Source organism: Taudactylus pleione, unplaced genomic scaffold (assembly GCF_031769625.1).
Source record: "Taudactylus pleione unplaced genomic scaffold, aTauple2 ptg000446l, whole genome shotgun sequence".
Lineage (NCBI taxonomy): Eukaryota > Metazoa > Chordata > Amphibia > Anura > Myobatrachidae > Taudactylus > Taudactylus pleione.
Genome location: NW_028284848.1, coordinates 2,170,897 through 2,195,002, shown reverse-complemented (window position 1 = coordinate 2,195,002; position 24,106 = coordinate 2,170,897). Strand labels below are relative to the sequence as shown.

Sequence of the window (24,106 nt, the reverse complement as noted above, 5' to 3'; positions counted from 1 at the left end):
GCTTCAGACGGTAGGCGTTCCCATGGGAACGCTTCCGTCTGGCAGGCACGCCCCCGGCACGCCCACCAAAGGGGGCGTGCTGTCAATCAACATCGACAGCACGCCCCCTTTGGTGCGAGACCCGGAGCGACAGCTTGGCTGTCGCAGTCCGGGTCTCGCGCATGCGCACGATGGAGCTCCCTCCGTCGTGCGCATGCATAGTGGGGAACATCGACCCACTTGCGAGCGTACTGCCGCTCACAGTCAGGTCCATAAATATTGGGACATTGACAGAATTTTCATATTTTGGCCTCTATTCCCCACCACAATGGCTTTGAAATGAAACAAACAAGATGTGATTTAACTGCAGACTTTCAGATTTAATTTGAGGGTAATTACATCGAAATCAGGTGAACGGTGTAGGAATCACAACGGTTTCTATATGTGCCTCCCACTTTTTAAGGGGCCAAAAGTAATGGAACAAACTGAACAATCCTAAATCTAACTTTCACTTTTTAATACTTTGTTGCAAATCCTTTGCAGGCAATTACAGCCTGAAGTCTGGAACGCATAGACATCACCAGACGCTGGGTTTCATCCCTGATGATGCTCTGCCAGGCCTCTACTGCAAATGTCTTCAGTTCCTGCTTGTTCTTGGGGCATTTTCCCTTCAGTTTTGTCTTCATCAAGTGAAATGCATGCTCAATCGGATTCAGGTCAGGGGAATGACTTGGCCATTGCATAACATTCCACTTTTTAGCCTTAAAAAAACTCTTTGGTTGCTTTTGCAGTATGCTTCGGGTCATTGTCCATCTGCACTGTGAAGCGCCGTCCAATGAGTTCTGAAGCATTTGACTGAATATGAGCATATAATATTGCCCGAAACACTTCAGAATTAATTCTGCTGCTTTTGTCAGCAGTCACATCATCAATAAATACAAGGGAACCAGTTCCATTGGCAGCCATACATGCCCACGCCATGACACTACCACCACCATGCTTCACTGATGAGGTGGTATGTTTTGGATCATGAGCAGTTCCTTTCCTTCTCTTCTCTTCCCATCACTCTGGTACAAGTTGATCTTTGTCTCATCTGTCCATAGGATGTTGTTCCAGAACTGTAATGGCTTTTTTAGATGTTGTTTGGCAAACTCTAATCTGGTCTTCCTGTTTTTGTGGCTCACCAATGGTTTACATCTTGTGGTGAACCCTCTATATTTACTCTTGTGAAGTCTTCTCTTGATTGTTGACTTTGACACATATACACCTACCTCCTGGAGAGTGTTCTTGATTTGGCCAACTGTTGTGAAGGGGTTTTTCTTCACCAGGGAAATAATTCTTCTGTCATCCACCACAGTTGTTTTCCGTGGTCTTCCGGGTCTTTTGGTGTTGCTGAGCTCTCTGGTGCGTTCTTTCTTTTTAAGAATGTTCCAAACAGTTGATTTGGCCACACCTAATGTTTTTGCTATCTCTCTGATGGGTTTGTTTTGATTTTTCAGCCTAATGATGGCTTGCTTCACTGATAGTGACAGCTCTTTGGATCTCATATTGAGAGTTGACAGCAACTGATTCCAAATGCAAATGTCACACCTAGAATCAACTCCAGACCTTTTACCTGCTTAATAGATAATGAAATAACGAGGGAATAGCCCACACCTGTCCATGAAATAGCTTTTGAGTTGATAGTCCCATATGTGAATAAGATATCACCTGTCTGTTTTTTCAAATATTGCCTTTTGGACCATACATACGTTACATACCCATTGTCTGTATATAACAAGATGCAAGTATAAGTTTTCTTAATTGTTTTATGTTTACTGCATTGTAATTAAAAAGGATCAATAAAAATGACTCAATTTAAAAACATATGTAACATGGTTTACATATTTTGGATAATATCCCTGTAATCCTTTTAAGTAACATGCTGCTCTACTACCATTGGGTTATCCTCTGTTACCGGAGTTATCATATATGAAAACTAAAACTTCTTTTGTGAGACTTTCTTCAAGATCATCTTGATAGTATGTTTGCTTTTTGTCAGCTAAACTGGATAATTAGCAATAATATAAGCTGCCAAACAGTGGCGAGGGGGTACGAGCTGCACCCGGGTGTCACCCGCCGAAAGGTGACACCAAAGTACTGACTCCTCCTCAGTGACAGGAGCCAGGTGCTGCACTGTAGCATTACATGCAGCACTCGACTCCTGACACAGTGAGGGAGCCGGCACTGCACACAGACTGGTCCCTGGGGGCAGTCTGCATCTCCATGACTCCCAGAGTGACTAAAACGGGGGCTCAAGCCACAAGGCCACACCCCCTACATGCAATGTCACACCCCCTTTTTGCATTCAACCCTCCCCACACCAGGTATCACCACGGGGAGGAATGCCACTGCTACCACACACATGTAGATGACAATTATTGATAAGTGACCAATACTGTAAAAATAGTTTAGACTCCAGAAAAGGAAGAGGAGAGGAGAACTACCCGGGAAAGAAATCCAAATTGGAAATTCACACGTCATCATATTCTAATTAGATGACTTCATAGAAACATAGCTTACTGTTCAACTCACAGTGTAATGCTGTATCATTATCTTATTGAGGGTATGGGATGCCGGCGCTCGGAATCCCGGCGGTCAAAATCCCGATGGCGGCATCCAAACAGGGTTAGGATACCGACACTTGTCGGTAGGTATCCTAACCCTTCTCCTACCCCTCCCTCCCCGCTGCCTAAACCTAACCTTCCCCGCCGCACCCTAAACCTAACCCTCCCCCTTAGTGCCTATCACTAACCGACCCCCTAACACCGCTAATATGATTTAATGTCAACATCAATTCCCCATCAGATGTTAACATGATAGAATAAATAGCATTACCCTTGTTCATACAGTTTCATTCCCATTTATCCAGAACTTAATAGTAAAATGATGTAGCTGCAGAGCTGATAAAATCTCACCTTCAGCAGCTCCAGAGATCCCCAAAGGGTAATTTCTAAGCTAGGGAAAAATCCTTTCTAAATTACACATAATGTAATATTAATAAGTAATATAATGCTATGTTAAATTTCTTTCTCATCAACACATATTAAAAAACAATCTAAAAGCTGAGACGCTCCATCTTTAGTGGAACTTCAAGTCCCAGCATGTCCTAGTCTGGTCACTTTCCCAATATACTTCTGCAAACCAAACTCTATGGGGTAAATGTACTTATCGCCGGCTTACAAAAGCTGCCGCTTCTTGTCGTGTTTAAGCCAGAAATATAAGATGCCAACACAATTGCGACGTCCGGCGTGTCTTGTTTTGAATAGCATTGGCATTTTATACTGCCTGCTTAAACGTCCTGAGGAGCGGCAGCTTGGTAAATTTATTCCATACCAAAGGTGATGCTTGTATTGTTTGTTTTGTATAAACATTATGTATATTGCATTTTATTTGCTTTATACTGGTTAACGACATTAGTAAAGTCATATACGGATCCGAACAGTCATCTCACTTATGCTCTTATATTATACATTTTGTCTTATTTAACTGACAATTTATGGTCAATTACTGATAACTTATAATTTTTTATTGAAGTATTATACCAGTAAATTAGATACTAAAAGGCATCAATAAGTGAAAATAGTGGTTAAACTGAATTATACCCATTTTATACCAAAGTCCCGGATCAGACCCAGGACAGGCCCCTTTTACACCGAGGAGCGGCACCGTTAACACCGGAGCCGGGTCAGCACTGACCTGGCTCTTCCGGTGCAGGTGAGCAGCGCTTCTTCCCCTCCCTCCCCCTCCCTTCTTACCTGACTCCGCTGCAGTCCAGAGGCAGGGAGGGCAGGTGGGGTGTGCTGCTCCATGCTGCTCAGGCCGGCGCTGGTTGCAGTGGACGCTTGGAGATTATGTAATCTCCAAGCCATACATGCCTACTCTCCCGGGAGTCGCGGGAGGCTCACGATTTTTCAGGTAACCCCCCGCACCCCCAAAAGATGTAGGTAGGATGGGGAGATTTTAGGACAAATTTGCGGGTCCGTATGCAGGGGGCGGAGCTAAACAACGCAACTGGCATCATTTAGCCCCACCCCCTCCTCGTGGATCAGCGAATAGCGGGCTTTCCAGCAAAGGGGGCAGGGCCTAATGACAGCAGTAGCCTGGCCCCGCCCGCCGAAGCTAAGTTGACCGGGCTGCTCCCGGAAAAGGTTAATTAAAAGTCGGCAAGTATGCTCCAAGCGCCACTGAAGCCAGGCAATTAGGTGGCACGCGTCACGATCCGGGTCATCGTGACCTGGATCGCGCGATTTACACTGCAGGGTGACACGGGAACGACCCGTGTTCAACCCTGCACACTACTGAGTTGGATCCCCGGGTCCCTGGACCTGGGTGGATCCATTTACAACTACAAAAATCCCGGGTTAATGCGCGTTCACATGCATCAACCCGGGATTTTCAGGTCGGTGTAAAAGTGGTTTTATTGAAGTCTCTGATCTCTCATTTTGCTGCTGTAAATTCACAGTTTACATTTTATTAATCATTATCACAGCATAACACATTAAACTCATTCCCATTCTCCATTTGGTCGCCTGGGCTTGTTCACATCCAAAGAATGACACTATATTAACCTGAAGTAAAGTAGTTTAGTTAAGATGACATAAGGGGGAGATGTATCAAGTCTTAAGCCGGGTACATATAATATATATCCAGTGAACGTTCTATCATTCCGACGCGCATCGGAACAATAGATCGTGTGGATCGCATAATATGCACAGACTATCTGCGCACACCTGTAGTCGCATGTAATATCGCCCGGTTGGCTATGCTACACAGCCAACCGAACTATATCACATGCAGCGCTGTTACAGGTAATGAAGGGCGGAACAAGAGATTGTTCTGTCGTTCATTACATCACTCCGTGTTTAACCGCGGTACGGTATCATCCAGGTACACATCCGCAAGTGTGTACCCAGCATTAGAGAGAGATATAGCATACCTCCCAACTTTTGAAGAGAGGGATGCGGGACCCTTCGCGCACCGTAGGCCCGCGCGCCCGAAAAGGGGGTGGGGCTTCTGAAAAGGGATCTAGTTTTCCAAAAGCCTTGTGGCAACCCCCTCGGTTTTTGTCACTATAGGGGGCATGCCCAGCACTCTCCGAGATGCTGGGCAGCCCCCCAGGCTCTCCCTACGCTAGTGAACGGATGCCGTGCGATGCGCACGGCATCTATTCACCTTCTGCACACCCGCTGCTCTGCTATGCAGAGCAGCGGGTGCGCTCTCCCCAACTTCCCCCCCACCGCAGGACACTGTGACCCGCAGGTGGGACAGCGGGACAGTCTTAGAAAAACGGGACTGTCCCGCTGAATGCGGGACAGTTGGGAGGTATGGATATAGTGAAGTTGGCCATAGCAACCAGTCAGTTATCATTTATCTAGCACGGGCTATAAAATGACAGTTAGAAGCTGATCGTTTGCTCTGGGCAACTTCTCTACTTTATCTCTCTCTAAGGTTTGATACATCTCCCCTTAGATTCTGTACCCCACACCTGTCTCACACCTGGTTCCTCTGTGATGGGTATAACATGGGATATTTGGGCAGTTAGTTTACCTCAAGCTTGGTCAGCAACAGGGAGGATGGTCAGGTGATCTCCAGGGATCAGAGGAGCATGTGATCAGCTCCTCCAATCAGAGCTCAGCTCATGCTTATGGGACTTCTTTGCTGATCTCTAGCTGGAGCCCAAGGGCATTGGTATCATAGTTCCCACTTTCATATTTCCAGGTTTCCTGGTCTCTACCTTCGTGGAAAGCTCATTTCACCCAATTTCAAGGGATTGGGGGATAAAATGTCCCTGTAGTCAGGTAAAAGAAAGAAAATAGTTAACTCTATACCTGATCATGGTCACATTCCCCTAAAAAGGGGAAGTGATGCAGACCCTCCAACATGACCCATTCCATTAAGTACAAAATGCTCTGCTCCTGGACTTCCCTCTTAATTTATGATTGCAGACACCTGTGCTGAAACACCCGTCTCATCAATTATTTAGTTCAACACAGGTGACGGCAATCATACATTAGGTGGGAAGTCCAGGAACAGAGTGTTTTGTTCCTAATGTAAGGGGTCATGTTGGAGGGTAGGGTGATGCATGGGACTGACAGCATGACACACACTGTCATGCTGGCTCTAATGATGCACCAAATAATGTGCACTTTCATCTCGCCAAAGCCCCCTGCATCTTATAACAACCTACACCGAGTCACCACAGTCCCCTGCATCTCACCACAACCCCCTGCATCTCACTGCTCCCCCCTGCATCTCACCAATGTCACCACAACCCCCACTGCTGCTGCCCTGCAGCTGGCTGGGTCCCAGCAGCCACTGGGATGTGCTGGGAAAGGCAGGAGGATCATGGATGAGAGATTTGTATTGCAGGTACCGTTAGCATTATCAGCAGCACATCCCCAGGGTTGGAGTAACCGAGCATATTTTCGCAGCCTCCATGTGCACCCCTCCCCAGCTGCTGAGCATGGTGATGAGCAATGTACTCTTAGCACAATGTGCCCTGTATTTCCCGGGCTTCCTGTTGAGCTTCCTCGCCGTGGTGCCACTGTCCGAAAACTGCGCTGACTTCTATGCATACTTGCCTACTTTTGAAAAAGCATTTCAGGGAGATTGTGAAAGCAACACCTATGAGTGCGGCGGTAAAGTGGGCGTGTACTGCTACATCTGAGAGGCATAATACTGACTTACATCCACATGTAAATGAGTCGCATAGCAGTTAGAAAGAGCTACTTGTTGGTGAAAACATACTGATACATTTCAGAAAATACATGTAACCATAGGGATCATTGTGCCTTATAACCAATGCAGGGAAATTATACTAATGATCCATCTGAATGTATATATCTCTGTTTTTTATTTTATATAACAGTGTCATAATGGGGGTAAGGTGAAATGAAGGAGATTGCTGCACTCTTCAGGGAGACAGGGAGATTGTTGCTATTTCAGGGAGTCTCCCTGACAATGAGGGAGAGTTGGCAAGTATGCTTCTATGGCAGGTGGCTCCTGTTCACTGAGGCTTTGCTGGAACATCACGCTGGAGAGGGAGCACTTCACGGTGGAGGAGTGGTGGCCAGAGTCCACCTCCAGGTTCAGCGTAGGGATGGATATGATGTGTTTTATTTTTTTCCTGTGTGCGCCAATGTGTTTTATTTTTTCCTGCTTTTCTATTTTTTGTGTTTTATATATTTTCCTGTGAGTGTCAATGTGTTTTATTTTTTCCTGTGGGTGCCAACATGTGTGTGTCTTCCTGTGGGAGCTCAAGTGTTTTATTTTTTTCCTATGCAATGTTTTTGTCTGCGCATGAATTGCACCATGTGTCCCTATGGTGTTCATATAGAGTTACAGTACAGACTCCGATGGATGCACCAAGAAGTGCATTAGAAATGTGTTGGGTGTTCCTAGGCGGTTACAGAAGGTTGGCTAGTCAGACAAAGATGTAGTGTAGTATGGCCATGTTATTGGAGTGACACATACTTGCTGACTATCTGGCTGTCCCTTCCGGGAGGGAGCAGCCAAATCAGCATGACTGGGGGGGCGTGGCCAGCAAACGGGGGAGGCCAGATGACGAGTGTTTGTGGGCGGGGGCGGAGCCACGCAATCACGTCATTTTGGCCCCGCCACCGCTACACACTGCCGATATTACAGGCAGTGTGAAGCAGGGGGCTGGGCCAAAATGATGCGATTCCGCGTGAATCGCGTCACCGCTCCCCCGCTGCGGGGGTTTTACATGTAATTGCGGGGGGATAGGAGAGGTCGCCTGCAGCCGGGAGGCTTGCCTGCCTTCCCGGGAGGTCCGGAGCGGCACGCAATTTTCGGGAGACTCCCGACCAAATCGGGAGGGTAGGCAAGTATGGAGTGACATGGACATGTTGCTGAAAGTGATTGTGTACAGAGGGCCTGATTCATCTTGGATCGCAGTTGCAAAGACGCATGCAATCGGTCAATTGTCGATTGCATGCGTATGCATCGCAGTGCGTGTGCGCGAATTAGCAGTGCAAACAGAATTGCGATTACATAGGCTACGCAGACCCAGAGCAGAGTGATTGACAGTAAGTGTCGTTTGTGGGTGTGACAGGGGGGTGGTCGGGCTAACGCAGGTGTGCCAGTGCGTTGCAACGCCGTTGCAGGGGCATGCATAAATAACCCATTGCGTGGCCATAAGCAGCCATAGCACTGATAGCGTGCGTGGCTGTTAGCAATTTCTGAGTAAGGTCAGGGGCCGGCAGTGGCGGGATGGGCCGGGGGGCAGGGTGCATGTGACACAGGCTACACTGACTAACACACAGCCGCCGCCTCCTGAGAGTCTCATTAGCAGCTGCTGCGCCCACTGCAGGAGCCGCTCCATCTTCCATCTCCCGCAGTGAGTAATGGGAGAGGCGTCATGACGTCTCTCCCATAATGCAGAGCGGCCTAGCCCGGGATGACAGACAGAGGAGCTGATGGCGGGAGCGGGGATTCAGGTAAGTGGGGCTTTTTACATTTTTTTTATTACGTGTGTCTACTGGGGGGGGGGCTGGCACTACAAGGGGGAGAACACTACTGGGGGCACTACAAAGGGGAGACCACTACTGGGGGCACTACAAAGCGGGAGACTACTACTACTGGGGGCACTACAAGGGGGGGACTACTACTACTGGGGACTACTACCACTGGGGGCACTACAAGGGGGGGACTACTACTACTGAGGGCACTACAAGGGGGGGACTACTACTACTGGGGACTACTACTACTGGGGGCACTACAAGGGGGGCTACTACTACTGGGGGCACTGCAAGGGGGGGACTACTACTACTGGGGGCACTACAAGGGGGGGACTACTACTAGGGGCACTACAAGGGGAGGGGACTACTACTAGGGGCACTGCACAGGGGGAGGGGACTACCACTGGGGGCACTGCATCGAGGGACCACTGCTTGGGGCTCTATATAAAGGGCAATACTGGGGGTACTGCATATAGGGGAGACTACAACTGGGGCCACTATTTAAGGGACACTGCATAAAGGTTACCACTAGTGGGGGCACTGCATGGGGGGTGGACTGCTATTGGGGGCACTATATAAGGGGCTTACTACTGGGGGCACAGCACAGGGGGGACCACTACTGGGGGAACTATATAAGGGGCTTACTACTGGGGGCACAGGGGGGACCACTACTGGGGGCACTGTATAAGCGGCACTGCATAGGGGGGATCACTACTGGGGGCAGTACTGGAGGCCTGCATAAGGGGATCCTCTCCTGGGGCACAGGGGGGCACTACATATGGGCACTGCGACAGGGGGCTACCCCTAATCTTTATTTTTACTTGACATTAATCCCATATGGACCCGCCTCCTTCCTGGAACACTTGAGGTGGGGGGGGCGCCGTAGCATGCACGTTCTTCGGGCACCCTGGCTACACGCTACTCCTCTGACAGGGCTGCCTGCATGCATTTGCCCCCCAGGCTAAAAGTTGCCAGCCAGCCCCTGGGGGCCGGGCTTGTGCAAGTGTGCATATGGGTCCGATGTTACTTGATGCTAACGATTGTTTCGCTATGTTCCCCTAGTATACGGATGTGAGTAAGGGGAAGTGGGCGTCCTTATGTCAGGCTGCGTTCGCAATGTGAATGCTAATTTTTACATAGCACCGATGATATAGGTAACTGCGGTACGTGCGTATAAGCAGAATAGCGATCCATGGTGAATCAGGCCCAGAGACACTGAATTGCTCATATTGGAGGCCATACTCAGATGGATGATCTGCACCTAACATAGGACAAATTTCAATGGTGCGACCAATGGTGGCGTCTGAAGACGCACAGAGCATGATTGCAGCAGCTGTAGACACTGACAGTGGGTGTCTCAGTCCTTGCACATTCGGATGCATGGATATACAGCAGAGATGGGCATTGTAGCGGCAATAGCATAAAGTCACAGACACAATTGCAGGAAAAGATGTGAGGAAGGCCGCAATTTCCTCTGACTCAGAATCGGGCTCTATGTGGAGGAATCCAAACCCTCGACAGACTCATCAGATCCTGCCCCCATTAGGGGTGCTTAAATAAATTTCCCGGGCTGGTTTTCCATCCCAATCCGCCCCTGCTCTCTCTAATGGTGCATACACACGGTCAGATTTTTCTTCAGATCTGAACGATAACGATTTAAAAAATCGTTCAATCGTTCAAATCTGAAGGAAAATCTGACATATCTGTCAGATGAACGATTTGAACGATGCACGTTCACGATGGTCAGATAACGATATCTGACATCTGATGTGTTTGCAGTCAGACTTGGACGATTCCATTCATTTTAATGCAGTCAAAAATCGTTCAAATCGTTCAAATCTTTGGTAAAATCGTTCAAATCGTTCATCTGACAAATCTGACTGTGTGTATGCTCCACTAGGGGTAAATTTACTAAGATGGAAGTTCTATTTAAGAAGTGATGTTGCCCATAACAACCAATCAGATTCTACTTCTCATTTATCTAGCACATTCTAGAACAGTGGGCCTGATTCAGACCCGGACGCAGGCGCTGTGCGCTCGCAATCGGGTCGATGGTGGGCCAGTGCACATGCGCACTCCGTCGCTCCAGGTCTCGCAAAAAAAGGGGGCGAGCTGTCGATGTTGAGTGATAGCTTGCCCCCTTTGGTGGGCAGGCCGGGGGAGTGGCTGCCCAAACGGAGGCGTTCCCATGTGAACGCCTCCATTTGGGGGCAGCCCCACTGACATCACAAGTGATGTCAGTGGGAGAGATTTCGGCTCTGTTAGAGCCAAAATCTCTCTGGGGCTTGCGGCAACGAGACCCTACCACAAGGGTCTCGTCGCAAGCCCGATGGTCGTGATGGTCAAGACTATCGCGACCATCGGCCTGGCCGCTCGCTATAGCTGTGGGTGGTCACCCACAGCTATGCGAGCAGCCAGGAGGCCGTTCTGAAAAAAATAAATAAACGGCCCCGATTCAGAGCGAGCGCTCTGTCAGAGCGTCCGGCTCTGAATCAAGGCCAGTGTTTCCCAACCTCGGTCAGGCACACTAACAGTCCAGATTTTAGTGATATTCATGCTTGAGCACAGATGGTTAAATCAAAATAACTGAAGTACTAATTAAGACACGTGCTCAAGCATGGCAATCTTTAAAACCTGGACTGTTAGTGTACCGTGATTGGGAACCCCTGTTCTAGAAGATAATACCTGGAATCTGATTGGTGGCTATGGGTAACATCACTTCTTAATAGAACTCCCATCTTAGTAAATTTACCCTTTATACTCTATCTGTATCCTTCTCCTCTACTATTCCCTGACCTTCCTCTCTTCCATATATTGGGGTAGATATATGATAGCGGCACTTAACGTGCCGCTATAATGCTTCCCGCTTCGCCCCTTTACCGAGGCGAAGCAGGAAGCACTACCGATGAGATGTAAGAACATCTCATCGGCCGGAGAGGGGCAGCGATAACTCCTCCCTCCGGCTCTACCTGCTAGAGACAGCAAGGCATCAGCCGAGTGCTGATGCGCTGTGTCTCTGTCCCGGTCGGCTCCACTGAGCATGCTCGGGATCTCGCAAGTATCGTGAGATCCCCGCATGCAGTCTGGAGCCGGCAGCCGCCGCAGCAGGGACAGCGCTGTCCCTGCGGTGGGTATAGGGCAGCGCCAGGCTGTAGCTGTCGATAACGACCGCTACAGTGGGCCGAACGGTCAGGCGATCTGACCGTTCATACATGGCCCTGGCTATCGGCGTTGCTATCTTGTAGATAGCAGCGCCGATAATGACGGGGGCGCATAGCGCCCCTGTCATTTACCGCCCAGATCCCCGATCATACATCGGAGAGAAGCGGTATCAGCGCACCTAACGTGCACTGATACCGTTTCTGGGCTTCATACATCTCCCCCTCTGTGCCAAAATTTGCATCTGCACATGCGCTTTATGCAAAAAACTCGCCATTTGCATCCGTGCAAAAGAAGCAGCTGCTGTGTGTTCTACGTCCACATCTGAATAAGGCCCCCTACAACCACCCACTAACATACTGGGAAAGGGAGCACAACCCATTACATCCAGTGTCACATTATTAGCTGCAGAATCGCTCATTTCAAACATATTAACTACATCACACGACATGATTGTTATCTATTTCATCAACTAAGTGAACACTTGCCTATGTGATTTTTTTAGAAACTAAGGCCCTGATTCAGACCCACTCGCAAGCGGCTGTCCGCTCGCAAGTGGGTCAATGGTCTGCACTGAGCATGCGCACGACGGAGGGAGCTCCGTCGTGCGCATGCGCCAGACGCGACGAGCGAAGGAAAGTCCTTCGCTTGTTGTGTCTGATCAAAGGGGGCGTGCTGTCGATGTTGATTGACAGCACGCCCCCTTTGGTGGGCGTGCCGGGGGCGTGCCTCCCTGACGGGGGCGTTCCCACGGGAACGCCTCCCGTCAGAAGCCGGCCCACTGACATCACTAGTGATGTCAGTGGGAGTGATTTTGGCTCTGATAGAGCCAAAATCACTCTGGGGCTTGCGGTTGAAAACCTCAACCGCAGGCTCCGGCTCGCAGTTTCGATGGTCGTGATGGTCACGACCATCGCGGCCATCAAACTGCACGCTCGTATAGGCTGTGGGTGGTGACCCACAGCTATACGAGCGTCCAGGAGGACGCTCCATTTTTATGGAGGGCGGCCCTCATTCAGAGCGTGCGCTCTGCTCAGAGCGTACGGCTCTGAATGAGGGCCTAAATGAGCTATTGTATAACAAACTGCAATTCTGGTTTCCTGTTGGTCAGCAATGTGGATTTATGTGTGTGTGCAGTTTTAGTCTTTGTTGGCAGGCAGATTTGTTTTTTGCTGAACAATTGTCCCCAGTTAAGTGAAACTACATTCTTTCAGTGAGAGTGCAGGATTATATAACTGCAGCACAGGCACAAGTGTGTCAGACTTATTTGTCCCAAGCATACGTTTGTATTTACTGTTTATTAACCACTTTATTAGAATATATTTACATGATTTACATGTAAAGCCGGGTACACACTGGAGCGATGTGGGCACGATATGTTGTTTCCGGCCGAATCGGAATGACATATCGGCCCCATCACTCAGTGTGTACGGCTAATATGCGTGCACCCGTAGATGCTTGCGACATCGTCCGGTCAGCCGTGTTGCACATCCATCCGGACAATATTGCAAGCTGCCCCATTGTGGGTAATGAAGGACGGAATGAGGTATCGTTCCGTTGTTCATTTCTTCGTTCTAATGTGTACCCAGGATCCCGTTGTATCGACATATCGGCTGGGTACACATCGCTAATAACACTTTCATATAATATGGGTCTATCCTGATGATTCATTCATTGGATTGCTTGGTCATATCTTTCTACAAAAAGCAACATAGTTACATAATTACAAGACATTTTTATTGTAGCTTGTAGAATTTATTAGCAGTTTTGAAAATACAACCAACATTGGCTATGATACAATAATTAATAACAAGAAGGTAAAACAAATTTAAAAAAAAACAAAAACATAACAATTACAATAAAAAATATAATAATAATAATAATAACAACAAGGGGGGAAGGAGGAAAAGGGGGGATTATCCAGAGACAATGGAACAATAGAAACACAACGTGGGTCATAAAAAGTTAGACATTTAATAAATATCATTGAAGAAAGAGAGAACAACAATCACCAAAATTTGATCCAACAGTACTTCACGAACTAAACCAGATACCACAGGTCATTACAAAGATACAATTAGTGCAGTGGAGCTCAGTGTTGACCTCATTGTGGAATAGTGCTCAAACCACAAACACCATTTAACCGAAGGAGAAGCAGTGGAAGTGGAATCTGTTGGACATATGATTCAATCTTAGGCAGGGCCGTAAATAGGGTGGTGCAGCCAGTGCGCACGCAGAGGGCCTGATTCAGACCCGGTCGCAAGCGCTGAGTGCTTGCAACCGGGTCGATGGTGGCCCAGCGCGCATGTGTACGACGGAGCTCCGTCGTGCGCATGCGCGAGACCCGGATAGCGACAGGCACTCTGCCGCTCCGGGTCTCATACCAAAGGGGGCATGCTGTCGATATTGAGTGACAGCACGCCCCCTTTGGTGGGCAGGATGGGGGAGTGGCTGCCCAAACGGAGGCGTTCCCATGTGAACGCCTCCGTCTGGGGCCGGCCCCACTGACATCACGAGTAAGGATATTGATTTAGAACCTCTATACACTCCTGCCTATACCTTCTAATATCCTGCCTATAACTTCTAATATCCTGCCTCTAAACCTCTAAGAATGACGCTATTTTGCGTACGCAATCATATAGTAAATAAAGACTCCAGACCTTGAACCTGTGGTTCCAAAGCACAAAGTGATATTTCAAGTAAAAGTACAGTCAGTTACACGCTATGATCTAAGTACAATTTAGCGCAAAGAATTATACAGACCAAAGTACAGTTATACTTACGCAGCGCTTCTGGACCAGATGTAGGCATCAGCAAGAAACCCCCGTCAATCAGCATTCAGCAAGAAGACTCAGACTGGGGTCATAACACACACGTTTATACTCTCACAGAAACAGACAACACAATAGAGAGGCTTGTCGCTGATGCCATTGGTTCCCAAGGAGGATGCATCTGTTGCAGAGCATTTAACAGGTTGGTTCAAATAGACACAGTCCAGCCTCTAACAACTGGTTGTCTCTGGTTTCCTGCCTCATGCACATCCTAATAGTTGGTCATATAATGTACATTTTGGTGCTTTAAGTCTCTGCGGTCCATAAGTTGAGAATGCATGTTGCAATCTTCACACTGACGATATCAGAATGCTGTTGAAAGAGTGCAAATCAGTATAATATCAAACATGACTTACTTATCATGTATTAAACCTTAGCTACCAAATAACCTTTATTTCACAGCAATTATAATAAATGAACAAACTTGAATCTTATACCTTAAAGCTTATGAGAATATGTACTGTGTAAGTATTTGGGGTTTGATATAAAGACGCTAGTTAACTTGGGGTAGATGCGTGCGCATGAAGCTAATAAACAGCATTTTCTTACAGGATCTTATGCATTTGCTAATATGCGACTAGTTAACAAAGCAATTGTGCGTATTTATGTGTGTATGAGAAATGGTGTAAGATGCAATCGCATGATGCTAATAGTAACATCGCCATATGTACTTAAGTGTTAGTTTACCTAAAATGGCGCTTGGGCGGCCATTCACAAAATGGCGTCTTGCGATCTCATTTTCTAAAATGGCGTCTTGCGGCCGGTCGCAAGATGGCGTCTTTACGATCTAATTTTAAGCTGATCTTGTCTCAGCCAATTATCCAGCTTCAACAGTCCACCCTTTGATCGTGAACAACATGCTATCACAATCTGATTTTAAAAATTAATTTAGGCTTACATTTATATATGATTTAGTGTTATTATGGGATGGCACAAGGTGGTTCTTAATCCATCAATAATGTGTCTCTGAGTGGGAACATAAAACTACTATTATACGCACACCGTGGATCTTGGAAGATCATGTGAAAGGTGTGGGGATACACCAGTCCTATAAAGGCAGTCTTGAAGGGAAATTTGAGACTTTACATTATCTGAGGTGTTTTAAAAATAACATTTCAATAATACATTCTATGCAGGTCTAAATATAATACATTAAATGATGGTATTTCCTAGTTCAGGGTTGTAATGCAGTTCTATATTTACCTCGGTATTCATATTGTTATTACTGACCACCATCATAATTTTGTTCTTTCATTTTACTTTATTTTTAAATTTTCCACACTTCAACACAAAAGGAACACACCAGACACATATGCCAATTATTATGATGACAATCAGTATAAGGATCAAGAATTTGCCTATGCTGGCGATTACTTCCTGGACTCATTCCCCTAGACCTGAGAACCATTTCACTGGGTTCAGCCATGAAACCCATCCTTCTATCTTCTCCCCTACTTCAGCCACTGAAGCATTATGGTTCTTACGAAACTCCCATTTTAGCTGCAGAATTTCATCCATCTTCCGGTCTATCACCTCCTTGGGGTCGCTGGTATCATTAGTGACATAGGTGCAATATTTTACTCCAAATTGGGTGGCCAAAGTTACGCAGTACCCTCCAGTAACAGCAGTTAAATAATTTAACACTAGCCTGTGTTACACCAGTTCTTTCTTGTACGCTTGCAATTCTCTCCCTGTATACCTGAATGTGTCATCATACATCTTGGTGATATTATCTATCAATTTAGCAAGTTCCTGAATATATATAAAATTAAATGTACCCCGAGCGATCCTGGTGGGATCCAGTGTGACTAAAACTTGGAAGCCAGTTGTCTCACTAATTAACTGAGTGGCTTTATGCACGTCACCAGGTATCATATTTCGTTTGCCTCTGTGTTCATACTGCATGTGAAGATATGGTGATGGTGTGTTTTTATGGATACCGAGCATTTCAACTTGTGTGAGGGTCATAACTTCTGGAAGTATTCTTCCCAAATAACATAACAATTACAATACTAAAATTGGTCAGTCACTCCCCTGATTGGCATTGCACTCCTCCTGACTCCACTCCATCAGCACTGCCATCAGCTCCCATTTCCTCAATCGGTCCTCCATCACAGACACTGAGTATCCCCAAACAGATCATCACGACAAAAACTCTGGAAAGAAAAAGAACTAGGATGACCACAGCAGACCACTCCATTGCTGGAAGCACTGACCTACACATTTCTTTAGCTCAGATATCTCACCGTCACCTTTTTAATCCTTCCAGCACAAGCTCGCAATCGACAGGTCCACGTTATCCGCCTTGTCTCCACCTTATATCTCCACCGGTTGGTTAACCTCCCTATAGTATGTGTGAGGGTCATAACTCTTCCCAGGTAACACAAACCTTCGGAACTCGGGGAGAGCCACTTATACGCCTTTCTTCCACATATAAAATACACATTATCGGGGAGAACATAAGGAATAGTATGCATCATTATCATTAAACACATTTCCCTTGCAAACAATCATATCTCAGGGTCTTCCATCTGGTACATGCAAGTCTCTGGTTGTATTATTTTAGCACAATAACCATCTGGTACCTTACCAATAAGTTCTTTGGTGGAACTCAATGTGTACCGGTACCTAAAATGTTTCTCACTAGATTTAATTGAGCGTAACAGATCATGGTTTATGGACTCATTATCAGTTCTCTGGGAGAAGGTCATCGTCTGATTATTCCCCGTCACTTCCCAACGCCCAGGTTTATTGGGGTTTGTTATGTTTAAACACAAAAGTGATCTATCTACTTGGAATTGATAGAGTTTGAAATGAGGTGGTTTGGATGAGAGGAATTTCCATCCAATGTTTTCCCTTTTTGTAATTCTAAAATTTCCGTGATATTCAGCGGAAATGGCACCAACCCTACATTATGCTGTCCCTGGGGCACACGTGAACACACCCAGCAATCAGTTTGGTTTAACACTTTGCCTACCATGCTATGATAATCCTTTAAAGGATACCCACCCCAATACGGGTTATATTTAGGCTGGCAACGTTGAATACAGTTCTCATCAACTAGGGAACTACAAAGTTCACAAATACAGGAATCTTCAGACGATAAACCTCCACCCCATCCCCGAGTATCCGGAATTATAGATCTCTTAACAAAAACAGTACTAAGATTGGTCAGACACTCCCCTGATTGGCATTGCACTCCTCCTGACTCCAGTCCATCAGCACTGCCATCAGCTCCCATCTCCTCAATTGGTCCCCCATCACAGAAACCGGATATCCCCGAGCCAATCAAAATGGGGAAAACTCTGTTTACAACAGCATAACCTGTACATAACTCACCTGTGGCTGTTTGTCTATGACAACTCCCATCCGTGTAAAAAGTCACATCTACATTCAAGGTGTGTCACATATGTCAGGTCTAGCAGTAAAGGTCTGATTTAGATATTCCATACAATCATGTGCATCAACTCACCTCCCGCCAGCAACTCGTCCCCTTCCACCCTTTGTACATGTTGTATATATGGTAAATAAGTTGCTTGATTCAGCGTACTACAACGTTTAACAGTGATGTTTGCAGGTGCAATTAGAGCTAGTTCCCATTTGGTAAACCTAGCCGAGGAAATGTGTCTGGTTTGAGCAGAGTTCAGCAGAGCAGATACAGCGTGTTGAGTGTAGACAACCATATCATGACCCAATACTATGTCCTCACTTTTACTCACCAATAGAGCAGTAGCTGCTACACTTCTCAAACAGGTGGGGCGTGATCTTGCCACAGTGTCCAATTGGGCACTGTAGTATACTACGGGCCTACTGGCGTCACCATGTTTTTGTGTGAGGACACCTGCAGCACAACCATCGGCTTCTGTACAATACAAATCAAAAGGTTTTTCATAATCAGGTATTCCCAATGCAGGTGCTTTTGTCAGACTCTCCTTAAGATTAAGGAAAGCCTGCTCTGATTCCTCTGTGTGTATGACACGATCAGGCTTTGAGGAAGAGACTAAGGGGGTCATTCAGACCCGGTCATTAGTGCCGATGCGCTCAGACCGGGTCGATGGCCCCCCATAGAGCATGCGCACGACGACGCCGTCGTGCACATGCGTGAGACCCGCTACGACCGACAGCGCCGGTCGTAGCGGGTCTCGATCCAAAGGGGGCGAGCTGTCGATGTTGATTGACAGCTCGCCCCGTTTGGAAGGCGGGCCCGGGGGGTGGCAACCCAAATGGGGGCGTTCCCATGGGAACACCTGGCGTTTGGGGGAGGCCCCACTGACATAACTAGTGATGTCAGTGGAGAGCTCCCGGCTCAGACAGAGCCAGAGGCTCTCCGGGGCTTACGACAAGTGAGACCCTACCCTAGGGTCTCGTTGTAAGCCGCGATGGTCTCTGACCATTGAGACCATCACCCGAGCGGTCATTAGAGCTGTGGGTGTTAACCCACAGCCTAATGACCGCAACAGAGGCGGGCGGTCAGGATGCAAGTGGCCGCCCAGTTTCTGAGCGACTGCTTGCATCCTCCAACCACCTCTGAATGAGGCCCTAAGTCCTGTAAAGGCAAGGCCAAAATAGAAAAACCTGGGATCCACATTCTACAGTATCCACACATTCCCAAGAAGGTACAAATTTGCTGTTGATTCTGCGGCAGTGTCATGTTCTTTATGGCCTGTATTCTGTCATTTGTGAGATGTCGTAACCCCTGAGTTAGGCAGTGTCCCAAATATTTTACTCTGGATTGGCACGGCTGTAGTTTGTCCTTAGCAACCTTGTGTCCTGTATGCGAGAGATGAAGCAACAAAAGTTTAGTATCATTCAAACGTGACATAAACGAATCAGCACATAGCAATAAATCGTCCACATATTGAATTAGAACAGATCCATTGGCAGGTTGAAAAGATTGTAAACAGTCGTGCAATGCATGGGAGAAGATACTAGGGCTGTCTATGAAACCTTGGGGCAATCGTGTCCATGTATATTGTACACCTCTGTATATTAATGCGAATAAATACTGACAGTCAGGGTGGAGAGGCACAGAGAAGAAAGCAGAACAGTTGTCAATTACAGTGAAATGGGTTGCGTTTGGAGGGATCTGCATAAGAATGACAGCTGGATTTGGCACTACGGGGAATTGGCTCTCTACTACCTTATTAACACCTCTAAGGTCCTGTACCAGCCTATAACCCCTCCCACCACTCTTCTTCACCGGAAAGATGGGACTGTTGGCTACACTAGCTGTACGAACTAAAATTCCCTGTTGCAATAATCGCTCAATTATTGGAAAAAACCCTAGTTCTACCTCCTGTTTTAGTGGGTACTGGGGAATTTTTGGAGCTTGCCTACCACCTTTTAAATTTACTATTACGGGGCTTACGTTTGCCATTAAACCAGTGTCCTGTCCATCCTTAGTCCAAAGGGAATCTGGAATTTTGGACAACATTTGATCTACCTGAGATGGATTTTCATTTAAACTGGTAGAGTGATACATTATCCTTTGGGGAGTGTCCAACATATCCCACACCTCGTGCGCAACTCTCTCTGGGATATCTAGAAATACACCATCAGGGGTGCAATATATGACACATCCCATCTTACATAACAAATCTCTACCCAGCAGGTTAGTAGGAGCCGCAGCAGCCAGAAGGAAAGAATGCCTGGTATGCAGCAGCCCAATAGTAACCCCTGTGGATTTTAAAGGATAATGTTCCACTTTACCTGTTACACCCATTGTTGGTACTGTCTCGTTGGTCACCTGTAAATTAACGGGAGATTTTATCACTGACCTGGTCACCCCTGTGTTTACAAGAAAAGGATATTTAAATCATGTAGATTTTTATTAAAAAATTTTCTACATATTATAAACATAACAAAAAAAACGATAAACAAGTAAATAAGAGTTGCCAATAAAAATGAAAGTACAGTGGTACAATTAAATACCAAAATATACAATCAAAGAAAAATCAGCAGTAAACCGAACCTGAGATCACAAATATAACATATAAACAGCTCAAGCATGGAAGTAAAATAAAATAATCGAACAATAAGGAAGCAAACAAAACAAAGAATGGGGCAAAAACAAAAAAGGGAAAGAAAAAGGAGAATAGAAGAGGCTAGATTACATGGAAGGATCCCCAATTGGTCTACGAAGGCCCAAGAAAGAAAGAGCCCATCTATCCCATAATTTGTGAAATTTAGAAAGGGCTTTACGACTAGTATAGACATACCTTTCATGATCAATGGTATCATTAACAAGTGCCCTCCATTTGTGTATATCAGGAGGATCTGGAGCACACCAAGAACGGGCAATAATTACTTTTGCTAAAGTGGATAAGCCTAAAACATAACGATAAATATTTGAATTAAACAATTCCTCAATATCCAATGCGAATAAACAAAGTTTTGCCTCTAAGGGAGGTAATGAGGGGAAAGTAAACTGTATATCAGACCATACCAAGATCCAAAAATCATTAACTCTAGGGCAATCCCATAACAAATGCCAAAAATCGCAACCAAGAGCATGACATTTGGGGCAATTAGTTGGAGCATTAATATCAATACGTGCAATAGAAACAGGGGACCGGTAAGACCTGTGCAAAATAAAATAATGGATTTGTTGCAAACGAACACAAGGGGAAGTGTATCTTATAGAGCCCAACAACTGAGACCATTGTTCATCCTGAAGAGAACCCAAATCTAGTTCCCATTTATTCCTAAGGGGGAGAAGGGCATCTGGCAAATTACGAGAGGTAAGATCAATATAAAGACAGGAGACTGTCTTACGAACAGGTAATTTGATAAGTGCAAGTTTAAGAAGAGAAGGTGATAATAAAACAGGGTCAGATCCAAACTGGGAGTGCAGGGCATGACGAAGTTGAAGGTATCTATAAAATGCCTTACGGGGAAGGCCAAACTCCATGCACAAATGATCAAAGGAGTGAAGCACCCCATTATGAAACAAATGTCCAAGGGATTTGATACCATATGAAATCCAGAAGGACTCCGATCCCACCACTCCCAGCTCAGAAAAACCACCATTATACCACAGTGGGATCTCTGGATCCACACCCTCACCCCCAAATAATCCCTGAGCAAAATGCCAAACCAGTCGAGCCTGTCGAAGTAAGGGGGGAGATCTACCCGGCAATTTTACAGATAACAAAATTTGTAGAGGAGCTAAAGGGGAACCTGTTTGCACACTAAGAAATCCCGCCAAAGCGGTATCAGTACCAGCAGATAACCAGGGCACCAATTGTGACAGCTGTAAAGCCATATAATAAATACGTAAATTAGAAAGGGCCGGTCCACCTGAAGATTTAGATCTACAAAGTGTACGGAGAGCAATCTGTGGTCTCTTATCCCCCCACACAAAAGAAGATAAAATAGAATCAATATGAGAAAAAACTTTTTTGGGAATATATACAGGGGAATGCTGTAAAACATACAAGTATTTAGGTTGAATGGACATCTTAAATAAGTTAATACGACCTGTCACTGTAAGCAGAAGTTTCTTCCACACATGAATCTTTTGTTTAAAAGCTGAGGTAATGGGCATCACATTTAATTCTACAAAGTCAGCTGGGATAGGTGAAATGGAGACACCCAAATACCGAAAGGAGAGAGTCCATTGTAAAGGGCAGGAGAGAGAGGGGGATAGAGGCAGGGAGCCATTCAAATGAAAAATATTAGATTTGGACCAATTAATCAGCAACCTCGAAAAAAAAAAAAAACCTTAATAGCGTCCATCAAACGATCCAAAGCTGGGCCCACGTCTGCCAGAAACAGGAGCATATTGTCCGCATGAAGAGCTATTTAGTCAATTACATGACCCACTCGCACGCCCGGAATCTGAGTGAATGGGACACGCCAGGGGTTTGATAGCCAGTGCAAACAATGCAGGGGATAAAGGGCACCCCTGGCGTGTGCCATGCCCAAGTTGAAAAGAAGAATTCACCGACACTCTGGCTGCCGGGGAAGAATACAAAAGACGGACCCAACCAATAAAACGAGGACCAAAAACAAATTTAGACAAGACCTCCCATAAATACTCCCATTCCACAGAATTGAAGGCCTTGGTTGCATCCAAGGAGACCACCACCGCGTCAGAGGTATCCTCATGGGACATTTGCATATGGTAAAATAATCGCCTAATATTTTGAGTAGTAGATTTGCCAGGCATGAAGCCGGTCTGGTCAGGATGTATAATGGAAGTAATAACAGAATTAAGACGAATAGCCAGCAGTTTAGCCAATATTTTAATGTCAGTGGTAAGAAGGGAAATAGGTCTATAAGAGTCTGGATAGAGGGGGTCCTTCCCAGGATTTGGGAGCACTACAACCAAGGCCTCCGACATGGATGGCGGGAGACAACCAGCATTCAAAAAATCATCAAAAGTCTTGATGAGACGCGGAATAAAGAAGTTTTTTAATTTCTGATACACCTCTATCGGGACACCATCAACTCCGGGAGCTTTACAGTGTGGAAAGGAGGAGATAGCAACCTCCAATTTCTCCTCTGTAAAAGGAGCATCTAATAAATTCACTACCTCAATCTCAAGACGGGGTAGACGGACTGCCTCTAAATAAGCACAAAGCTGGGAGGAAGAGTATGATACCCTAGTAGCATAAAGAGAGGAGTAATATTGCAAAAATACATCTGTTATAGAAGGAGCAGCGGTATGCAACGTTCCAGAAGAATCAAGGATACCAGAGACCGTTCTGGAAGCACCATCCTCTTTTGCCAAAAAGGTTAAATAACTCCCCCCAACATCCGCCTGTGAATATTGCTTATGACGCGAAAACAACAGTTTGCGCTTGGATTTATCAAACAGGTGATCCGACCACTCCCCGAAGCATAGTCTCCCTATCTGAGATCACTCTGGACAAGAGGTACCGAGCCTCAGCATCCCTATAAGCAGTTTCCAGAATAGTTTCCCACTACCTATGATATATGGCTTAATGTTAGCAATACGCTTAATATAGGTGCCCCTTAAAAAAGCCTTAAAGGAATCCCAAAGGAGAGAAACCTCAGTACCTGCATTATCTTCAAAATAGGACACCCAAGCAGCCTCCAACTCAAAGCCAGCACCCATTAGGTCCAGCCAGAATGGGTTAAGCTTCCAAAAACGGGCACCCTCCGAAAGGGAGGAATCAACAGTAATACACAACGGAGAGTGGTCGGAGACACCCCTCGACAAATAATCAACTGCAGAAACTCTGGGAACCAAAATAGGTGAGAGAAAAACCATATCAATGCGGGAAAAAGTACGATAAGTAGAGGACTGACAGGAGAAAGCAGAGACAGCAGGATAACGGACACGCCAGACATCCAACCAGCCCAATTCAACAATCAATTTAAAAAGGGAGATAGGGAAGGAGGTAGGGAAGAAATGGACTCTCGCCAACGGTACAGGGATGGATCCATTACGTTGTTAAAATCACCCAAGCAAATAACAGGGGTAGAGGGAGAAAGTGCGATAAAGGCAGCAGCCTTACCCAAAACATCATTAGAATATGGTGCGGGGATATAGGGGGTCATTCAGACCCATTCGCGAGCAAAGGACGCTCGCAAACGGGTCGATGTTCCCCCACTGCGCATGCGCACGACGGAGGAAGCTCCGTCGTA

The 24,106-nt window shown here is 46.2% G+C and overlaps 1 protein-coding gene across 1 annotated transcript in view; it reads right to left on the bottom strand.

Moving 5' to 3' along the window:
- The window catches only part of CCDC7 (coiled-coil domain containing 7), a 227,250-nt gene extending 203,677 nt beyond the window's left edge, over nt 1–23,573 (bottom strand). The window contains exons 1-2 of the mRNA XM_088447948.1: nt 23,516–23,573; nt 20,710–20,818 (exon numbers count right to left, since the gene is read on the bottom strand). Of these exons, the coding sequence (XP_088304074.1) occupies nt 20,710–20,818; nt 23,516–23,573 (167 nt within the window). The remainder of the gene's footprint in view (nt 1–20,709; nt 20,819–23,515) is intronic.
- Between the last annotated feature and the right edge of the window lie 533 nt (nt 23,574–24,106).